The sequence below is a fragment of the Antennarius striatus genome, chromosome 21, assembly GCF_040054535.1.
Source record: "Antennarius striatus isolate MH-2024 chromosome 21, ASM4005453v1, whole genome shotgun sequence".
Lineage (NCBI taxonomy): Eukaryota > Metazoa > Chordata > Actinopteri > Lophiiformes > Antennariidae > Antennarius > Antennarius striatus.
Genome location: NC_090796.1, coordinates 10,035,384 through 10,045,431, shown reverse-complemented (window position 1 = coordinate 10,045,431; position 10,048 = coordinate 10,035,384). Strand labels below are relative to the sequence as shown.

The 10,048-nt window shown below is 39.6% G+C and overlaps 1 protein-coding gene across 1 annotated transcript in view; it reads left to right on the top strand.

Annotated features, from left to right (window-relative positions):
* The first annotated feature begins 872 nt into the window (after window positions 1-872).
* lrp2b (low density lipoprotein receptor-related protein 2b) overlaps window positions 873-10,048 on the top strand; it is a 36,724-nt gene continuing 27,548 nt past the window's right edge. The window contains exons 1-18 of the mRNA XM_068306166.1: window positions 873-939; window positions 1,989-2,099; window positions 2,223-2,345; window positions 2,510-2,626; window positions 2,811-2,921; window positions 3,790-3,903; window positions 4,667-4,783; window positions 5,142-5,285; window positions 5,706-5,822; window positions 6,086-6,214; window positions 6,492-6,661; window positions 6,887-7,110; window positions 7,494-7,700; window positions 7,829-8,031; window positions 8,322-8,462; window positions 8,674-8,883; window positions 9,070-9,262; window positions 9,916-10,041. Of these exons, the coding sequence (XP_068162267.1) occupies window positions 873-939; window positions 1,989-2,099; window positions 2,223-2,345; window positions 2,510-2,626; window positions 2,811-2,921; window positions 3,790-3,903; window positions 4,667-4,783; window positions 5,142-5,285; window positions 5,706-5,822; window positions 6,086-6,214; window positions 6,492-6,661; window positions 6,887-7,110; window positions 7,494-7,700; window positions 7,829-8,031; window positions 8,322-8,462; window positions 8,674-8,883; window positions 9,070-9,262; window positions 9,916-10,041 (2,624 nt within the window). The remainder of the gene's footprint in view (window positions 940-1,988; window positions 2,100-2,222; window positions 2,346-2,509; window positions 2,627-2,810; window positions 2,922-3,789; window positions 3,904-4,666; window positions 4,784-5,141; window positions 5,286-5,705; window positions 5,823-6,085; window positions 6,215-6,491; window positions 6,662-6,886; window positions 7,111-7,493; window positions 7,701-7,828; window positions 8,032-8,321; window positions 8,463-8,673; window positions 8,884-9,069; window positions 9,263-9,915; window positions 10,042-10,048) is intronic.

The following is a 10,048-nucleotide window of genomic DNA, read 5'->3' as shown; positions in this document are numbered from 1 at the left end:
AAGTCCACCACCAGTTCCTTTGTTTTTGCCACACTGAGTTTGAGGTGGTATTCCCCACTCCATATGACAAAATTGTCCACAGCAGCTCTGTACTCAGTTTCATCACCCTTGCTGATACATTCAACCACCGTTGTGTTTTCTGATAACTTCTGGAGATGACAGTTATCGGTGCAGGGCCGATCAGGAGAACATGGCAAGAGGATTTAGCTTAATAACAAACCGTCTGTAAAACATAACATTAACAGCCCATAGATTAAGATTTTGCATGTCATTTCCAAATAACTCAGCAAATATCAGACAAAGTGAACAGTTTGCGCTAATGTTGAACTTAATGCGCCCTTTTTGGCATTCATGTTAGTGCGTCATCTGCAGCATTTCATCCTTCATTTATCCATGTCTCCACCTACTTCGGAGCAGTGAATGACTACACAATGTATTTATGTGCATGGGGATGTTGAAAAACATCCAGACTGCCGATAATTCAGATCATGTTGATCTGAATTCAGCCTGCAATGTAAACTGCAGACTGAATCTGAACCTTGCAGTGATGGTGCCTTCTCAAGAATGAAATGTATAACTAGGACCAACCAGCAGACCTGATGGCTGTCTGCCTGCCTGCCTGACACTTATCTGTAGTGCAAATTGAGGAAGTACTTTTTCATGCTGATGAAAACAAAATTCCAACAGGTAAAAGTTAATCTTACATGAAGTTTCTGTAAATGAGCTTGCCATAAAAAGCATTTTTACACCATGTCACATTGTTGGTCTGCTGGTTGGTCCTAGTTATACATTTCATTCTTGAGAAGGCAGCATCACTGCAAGGTTCAGATTCAGCATGAGTCTACACGTTTTCTGAACATCAGAACAGAATTATGGGCCTCCACGGATTTCATCTCATTTGGTTTCTCCTACTGTCCCAAGGAATTGAACTTACGCTAGGTAAGGGAAAACCCATTTCACAACAAATTTTCACCAATATCTTAACACTAAGTAATGCGATGACTTTGTGGTACCATCTACAAACAGGGATCTGTTCAAGTTTCAACAAAATAATTGCTGCCACTTTTGAGCTTTTTCAGCTTAATTCCGTTAATGTTAAAATGAGTCATGAGTCGTTTACTTAGTTTTGTACAATTTTTATAGAAATGAAAAAAAAACACATCTATGACTTTACACCTGGGGCGGCACGGTGGCGCAGTGGTTAGCGCTGCCGCCTCACAACACGGCGGACCCGGATTCGAGTCCCGCTCTGTGCGGAGTTCGCATGCTCTCCCCGTGTCTGCGTGGGTTCTCTCCGGGTTCTCCGGCTTCCTCCCACCTCCAAAAACATGCGCTTCAGGTTGATTGGCCGTTCCAAATTGCCCATAGGAATGAGTGTGTGTGTGCATGGTTGGCTGTCTTTGTGTGTGGCTCCGCGGTGCACTGGCGTCGTGCCCGGAGTGTCCCCCGCCTCACACCCTATGCCGCCATGACCGGCTGCGGCGGATACAGCGGTGGTAATCTGAAGATGACTGACTGACTTTACACCTAAGAAAAAGTTTTCTTTAAAGGTGCACCTGCATGGGATGTAAAGTACTTAAAATTAAAATGTTGCCTGGAAAGCAGATTATCATTTCAAAGTAAACTTCCCATTCTTTTTTAGACATGCAATGATTATACTTGATTCAAAATGTATTTTTGTGCAATTGTTAAAAGTTCTGAATACATAAGCAATATAGGTATATCCCTGTCTTGATTCAGATGTAAAACAAATTTAAAATTATTGGTCATATACTCTAAGGTCATAGGATTGCTGATGACTGCTCATTATGGTAAAGAATTAACTTTAATGGGCTAATCACATGGTTTAAGAGAGAAACATTGCACGCAGTGGAGCCGCAGCTATCATAAACATAGTAACTCATTTCTTAAGTGAACAAAAAATCCACCCTTCTTTTCTCTTATGTTTTGTTGTTTTTCTTTATGGTTTGTTTGGGGGGGTTTTGCAGGAAGTTGTAGCATTACAGAGTTTCAGTGTGCTAACGGACAATGCATCGACATACTATGGAAGTGTGATGGAATAAATGACTGCACAGACGATTCAGATGAGCTGAACTGTCGTAAGTATTGCAAATCAAACTACTACGCAAAATCAGCACTAAAATTAATGTTTGTTCAATAACCTTCTGAGCAGAAATTTAAAACCAAGCCTGAAAACTAAATTCAATTGCAATTTGTGGCAGCCACCCCATCATGTTCCTCCACGGAATTTAAGTGTGTGACAAGTGGTGAATGTATCTCTGCGATATTCGTCTGCGACGGGGATGATGACTGCACAGATGGCTCTGATGAACAAAGAACCTGTGGTATGTAAAGGGTTCATAAAATATTCTTCAGAACGGAAGAGTGGAATTATGAGGGTATGATAAGATACAGCCTATTGAAAAAATACCTGATTTAAGATTTAAAAATCTGAGTAATTCCTTTGCATCATGGCACAGCTGTGACAGACAGTATGTTCTTGGTTCAGATGGACAAACCTGCAGCTCAGACCAGTTCACTTGCCAAGATGGCCAGTGTATCCCCAGAAAATACAGTTGTGACCATGTCAAAGACTGTGTCGACAACTCTGACGAGAACAACTGCAGTAAGTACCTTTATATTGACAATCATACTTACAACATTATACATTGATATCAGTGCAGAAATCACAGTGGTAAATCCAGCTGTGAAATATTGTTTTTTTCTTACCATTCATAGCAATTGTGGGCCTTTAAATAGTTATTTAGGAGAACTTCATCACCCTAAATTATTACAATGCGTTCTGTCAGATTATCCACCCTGCACTGAGAAGACGTGTGCGAACGGGGCCTGTTACAAAACCTCTCAGCACTGCAATGGCCTACTGGACTGCAGAGATGGCTCTGATGAATTCAACTGTGGTAAGAAGACTCTCACGGCAAACTATGCTACCTATTTATCCATTCATCCACTTTTTTAGACCATGATCGCCTCCTCTATAGTCACTTTTCCGCTTTAGAACCCTACTCAACTGACTATGTAGCAATGAGCGCCATTGAATGGTGGAGACACACAAAAGATAAATGCGCATAGTGATGCCTATGGACAATTTGATATGATCAGTCGACCAAAAGTACAATTTTGTCAAGGAGGAAAAAAGCGGTAAAACCTGGACAGAACCCATGCACACAGGGGAGAACATACAAACTGCACAGAAAGGACTAAAACCTAGAATCTCTTTGCTGTTAGGGGACAGCTGTATCCATTCTGCTGCCCCTCTGCCAACTTAGTCCAGTAAAATATCCCTTGAACTTGGATTTGCAGCGAGGCTACACACGGACTTTGGAAAGAGATCATAGGTGCCATGGTGTAGAAATGTATTGTAAAAAGAAAAATCTGCTGAAAAATAAGTGCCTATATGTATATTCAAGGGTGGCACGGCGGTGCAGTGGGTAGTGGTAGGCAGTTCCCGCTTGAGTCCCACTGTGTGCAGAGTTTTGTAGGTTCTCCCCATGTCTCCAGTTGCTAAAGGCTACCCACTGCACTAATGGAAAACGCCACAGTTTTTTTTAGATTAATTATTGTCCTTGTAAGACGAGGGAAAAAACACCGTGCTGAAAAAGACTTCCAGTTATTTTTTTCCTCAAATGTAACTTTTGCCTCCTTTTAATGACATGAATGTTATTCTGATATTATATTACATTTTATTATATTCAATTTGAGTTTCTTCAATTCCGTGTGTGTGTGTGTGTGTGTGTGTGTGTGTCTGCGTGTGCGTGCGTGTTTCAGAACAGAACTGTCCTCTTCACCAGTATGAGTGTGCCAATGGAGTCTGTATTCCACAACCCTTTGTGTGTGACCATTGGGATGACTGTGGGGACAACAGTGATGAACAAGACTGTGGTACGGATGACAATCATTGATGAAAATTATTTGACTGATTTTTAAGAGAAATTCAATTCTATGAACTGTATTCCTCCAGGTCACCTTAAATTGAAGCATATGTTGAGTGAATGTAGGTCATCTTGTTTGGGTGCCCGCTACTGTTTGGCTCTGAAAGAATAAATGATAAAATTACCAGATGATATAATTGTAGAACAAGTTCGTCAAACTTTTTTTTCACCGAGAGCCAAATCAGCATAATGGATCCTCAAAGGGCCAGATTTAACTTATAAATGTGACTAAAGATAACTCAGTGTAACTCAGTGTGATGTAAAATAAGTGTGACTACTTGATGTTAAATAACTCTAAATTTATGGCTTATTCAGGTTACAAACCTTACAGTTGCACAAAAAAAAATTATTTGCTTGATGCTCTGTTATATTTGTCTGGTTATTAAACCCACAGAACTTCATCAATCAAGGATCAAAACTATCCATGTGAATAGAGAAAGTAACATCAAACACAAATTATGACATTAATTTTGTTTAAAACGTTTTGTCAGAGTTAAAATGGCCTTAATCACCGAATTGTGGGAAATGTAGTTTGGGTCAAAACACACTTTTGACCTATTTATTTTTAGATACTCTGGCCTTTTATGCTCTCGCGGGCCACATAAAATGATGTGGCGGGCCACATTTGGCCCCCGGGCCTTGAGAATATAGATAACACATCTCTAAACATTTGATTGACACTTCAATAATGTGAGTATCTATTTATTGATTAGAATACCAGAGCTGTAGTGGCAGTGAGTTCACATGCACCAGTGGCCGTTGTATCCCTCAGGACTGGGTGTGTGACCAGTTCAATGACTGTGGGGACTTCAGTGATGAGAGAGGATGTGGTGAGAAAATGCTTCCTTTGTTGGTTCGATAGTAGAAGATGAAAACAACATGAAAACAATTTCATACACTGGACAACAGTAGACTGTGTTGGCTTATTCAAAGTGCTAGATTGGATTAATGTTTAATGATGCAAGCTCTCATTCTGAATACAGTTTAGGACAAAATGTTGAAGTGTAATGTAAGTCTGAAAATTAATATATTTTTTGGTTTAGCGTTATTGACAGGGCAAAATAACTACTGAATTATTCATATCGTAGGGAAATACCGTAATCAAAACAGCTATACATTACTTAGATAATAGTTGTTAATATTTCAAATTCATTACATAGTAATAAAAAATTTTTCAATGTCTTTTAGAAAGTAACTCTCGAGGTTGCTACCCCGGTGAGTGGGGTTGCCCTGGCTCGATAGAATGCATAGCTGTGGTCAAAGTGTGTGACGGCAAACCTGACTGTCCTGGTGGAACTGACGAGACCGACTCCACGACACAACAAACCTGTAGTAAGCTACACAGACTTTACATTCCAGGAACTACAACTCTGAGTCCTATAACTACAGTAAACATTCGCAAATACTGCCATGTATCACATGTTATATTTGCAGCAATGGCCATTGTGACATACATTTACTGCGAGTGATTCAGGAGTCGTAGTGAGTCTCCCTCATAAATTCTACCTAGCTTTTGTAATTTAACTACAACTTTTGCCTTTCTTATCACTTCCTTCAGAGATACCTAGTTCAAGGGCGGGCTTCTTCATTTAGCATTCCTGTCATCGATAATGACTTTAAGTCTCAGGTGGTGTTGTCTATCCAGCATATATGCTGATAATGATGTCATAAAAAGCTACATAGATGATGATGATAATGAAACTTCAACTCTAACCTGTATTGTGATCACGCTCTCCCTCTGTTTACTCTCAGGCCTAGACCAGTGCTCTACTTTGAGCTGTGAGTTCTTTTGCCACTCATCTCCTCAGGGAGGAGCTTGCTACTGCCCTGATGGTTTTATTGTAGCCAATGACAGTCGTTCCTGTGTTGGTAAGTGCCATCAGTACTTTTTTTTAAAAAAACCCAAAAACATCTGTTTGTAGCCTGAAAGTAGTCGAGTTTCTAAGTTCTCCAGCTTCCTCCACCTCCAAAAAAGTGCAGCTGAACTGATCTAACATCTAAATGTTAGATATAAAATTATCTCTACAGTGTTCCTGATTTAGCCCAGAGAATAAGATGACATAGTACTTTTATATTACTGTTAAAGTTCCTCGTGCTAAAGTATTAAAAACCTGATTGTTCTATTTGTCCAGACTATAATGACTGTGAGATATGGGGGATATGTGACCAGCTGTGTGAAGATCGTCCTGGCACACACCGTTGTAGTTGTGTTGATGGATACTTCTTGGAACACGGTCATGTGTGCAAAGCCAACGTGTCAGGTAGAAGTCAGTCACATCGGACATTTTAGTTTTACACAATATATACAGATTTGCAACCAAGATATCAGTGGGTTGTTTCAAAGATTGCCATTGCATAACTAGTCAGGAGGACAGATCATGACTTGCAATCTCAATACAAAGTCCATAATCACGTTTCTAAGTCTTGTTTTCAACAGAAGGAAACAAATACTTAATGTCAAGTTTATATGAAATAATTACAATTTTTTCAATTTTCAATTCAATTCATTCACAAGGTTTTGTTTTTTGTGGTTTTCAGGTGGACTGCCACAACTCATTTACACCAATGGGGGTGATGTGATGATGGGTGACGTACACGGTCGCTTTGTCAGAACTCTGGTACCATCCCAGGGTAAAGGTTATGCTGTAGGAGTGGCATACAACTGGCACAGCCAAACAGTCTTCTGGAGTGATACTTACACTAAAAAAGTCAGTTTCGTTGTCTTGTGCCATTTTTTTACAACCTTATTGTATGTGATTACAGGTTTGATTGCTTTCCTTGTGTAGTTGCAAAACGATGGTACTTTATCTCAATAGAACCACCATAATTCATCATAAGGCATTTCTGGCTAACCCAACCACAAAGGAGCTGTAGGATGTCTTTGGCTGCAGTTCAGAAGTTTTTCAGCCCCAACCCTGTCATTCTTTTCCCAGGTGTATTCTGCCAACTACGATGGAAGTGACATAAAGGAGGTTCTGACTTATGCAGTACACAATGTCCAAAACCTTGCTGTGGACTGGGTCAACGTTAAACTCTATGTCTTAGAAGCTACGGTGGAGCGAATTGATATGTGTGACTTTGATGGAAGGAATCGGGTCACACTAGTGGCTGAAAACCTGCAGACTCCTCATGGTCTTGCCCTAGACCCTGCAGTGGGGTGCGCATGAATTCTCCACTCTAGTGCTTTGAAATTTCATGGTTGAATGGAAATATCTAACCTGAATCATACTTTTCCCAGTGATCACTGACAGGCAATGATTGCTGGTTTAATGTCACTTGGACACTTGATAAATTTGAGTCATTGATACTGTTTTTTTTTAACTCTCTGTTCAGCAGCAAATCCATTATTGAACACTAATGCCAAATTCATTGTGCACCGTTTTACATGATTACTGTGTAAATTTATTCATTAAATCCATTTATGTGCACACAAAATATTACAGATTTTTGATGAGTGAAAAAAGCCAATGAGCCACTTCACCTAGTGTCTTATAGCTTTCATAGCATCTCTTGAAGTCTTTCTTCTTTCTTCATTTGTAGATACATGTTCTTCACAGACAAGGGCTATGGCAATGAGCAAGTGAAGCTTGAACGAGCCTTCATGGATGGTAGCAACCGTTTTGAGCTGGTAAAGAGTGGACTCGGCACTCCGACAGGTGTTACTCTAGATATTATCACTCAAAGGGTCTACTGGTCCGACAGCCACTTTGACACAGTGGAGACTGTCACCTACAGTGGTTTGGACAGGTAAAAGTTGCACTGAAATCATTGTTGTCACAAAAAATTTGAGAAATAACTTTGGGACAAAAGGGTATCAATAACATTAATTTTTATGTCTTTCCCAATAAAAATTCTGTGATATTTTTTTTCCCAAGGAAAATGGTTCTCAATGGTGGAACCCAGGCTCCTCATCCTTTTGGAATTGCTGTGTTTGAAAACCATGTATTCTTCACTGACTGGACCAAAATGGGCATAGTGAGAGCAAATCGCTTCAATGGCAGCAATTCATCACTTCTTTATCGTACCATAAATCGACCAGGACATCTTGTAGTCTCACACGCTGTACTTCAACCTGTTGGTAAGGATGCATGTGTTTAAACTGTAACACATTAGACTGAGTTGAGGGATAAGATATAACCTACTGCTTCTGTGGTTGGCACTGCATACATTCTTTATTTGCTGAATTATGTGTGCTTCCTTTTTAAATTTTCAAGTCATGCTCAGTATAGTCTTTTAATTTCTTAGTGGGAAATAGCAACCAACTAATTTTTTGACAACAGACACTATCGATCTTGTTTATTTTCCCAAATAAATAGTGTCAATAAAAGCAGAGCTGTGATGAAATGTGCACATTTTTGTCTTCTACAGTGACTAATCGTTGCAGCATAAACAATGGCGGCTGTCAGCACATATGCGTATTGAGTTACTACACAGACAATGACGGTCTGGGGTACCAATGCAAGTGTCGCCATGGATATGACCTTCTGCCTGACCGCCGGACCTGCTTCAGTGAGTTACCCTCGATTCAGAAAAATTTGTTTACTTGTACTAATTCATTTGCATGACCTGATGTATGACAGTTGTTTTTCAAATAAGGAAATCAATCAATATTTTTTTCCTTAATATCTTTCTCTTAACAAACCATATGGGAATTTCAGATTAAATTGTTTGGTTAGTATGTTTCCCTTCTACTAACCAGTGACACTCCATGTTTGAACAGAGGTGAAGGACTTTTTATTGATGGCCACCTCTCTTGGGGTGCGGGGAATCCCACTGAACTTGTCCCTCCAGGAGGACATCACTCTACCACTCTCAGGACTTGGGGCATCTTTCTATGGCTCAGCAGTGGAGTATGATGCCAACGAAGAGATGCTTTTCTACAATGACAGGTCCCGTGGCCTTGTCTATGAGTCAAGCCTCAATGGCACTGGTAAATTTTTATTTATATATGTATTTATTATTTATTTAAGTTGATAATGTACCATTAAGAGTCCATTATGTAAGGGTGCATCAGATCCTGTTATGAAGAACCAATTTGTTACATTTGTTCCCATATAAGATATAATTTCTAAGGGTTGAAGGCCAAATTCCCAGTTGATTTTGTCTGTGTTTACAGTTCAACAGATTTTGACAGGCTACAGAGTTGGAATTATTGAAGCCATGGCTTATGACTGGACTTCCAAAGTCTTATTTTGGACCACAAGCTCTTACAAGATGGTAGTTGCCTTCAAAGTCACAGATACGTCCAGGCGAGATATTGTGACAGGATTGAGGTACCCCAAAGGCATTGCAGTCCATCCAAGTGCTGGGTGAGTATTTAGATTAAAAAAAAGAATTTAACACAATACACAGTACCATTTTTTTTTACCTTTACACGTTATCACAGTCCAGTAATTTCCATTGACCTCGTATGTACCCGTTGTGGTGACTTTATTTTACTGCAATTAGAAAATGTAATAAAGTAAAAGTGCATAACTTTAGTTTAATTAATAGTCCACTTAGTACTCAGCACAGTCTAGATAGCAAATTTCATGTGCATTCTGTGCAAAGCAAAGACACGTTGTAACATTTTTTAATGGTATTTATGTTTCAATTATCAGTTTATGGAAACAACAATATATTTTGGCTTACAGCCTGTGCTGGACTGTCTATTCCAGCACATTCTGTAATTGATATGGTTTGGGACCCAAAAGCACAGAAAAGGTCCGAATACGAAGTTTTAATACTTAACAGAATCTAAAACCAGGTAGTCAAAAGATCAGGCTGACAAATCAGACAGGGAGCAGGCGGATAGGGAGAATCCATTAACAAGCAAAATCACCACTGGAAAACCAGAATTGGAACTTGACACATTAAGACTCCATCTATACTACATGATATAATCCATAAAAAGCATGATGGTAAACTAGCCTCATATTTTATTTTTGCTCACTAACGTACTTGTTTGCTTATTGACCCACAGCTACTTGTTTTGGTCTGATTGGTACCGGCCAGCATTCATAATGAGGGGATTCACAGATGGCAGTAATGCAGTTCCTTTGGTCAATACAACACTTGGATGGCCTTATGGACTTGCTATTGATTATGAGTAAGCA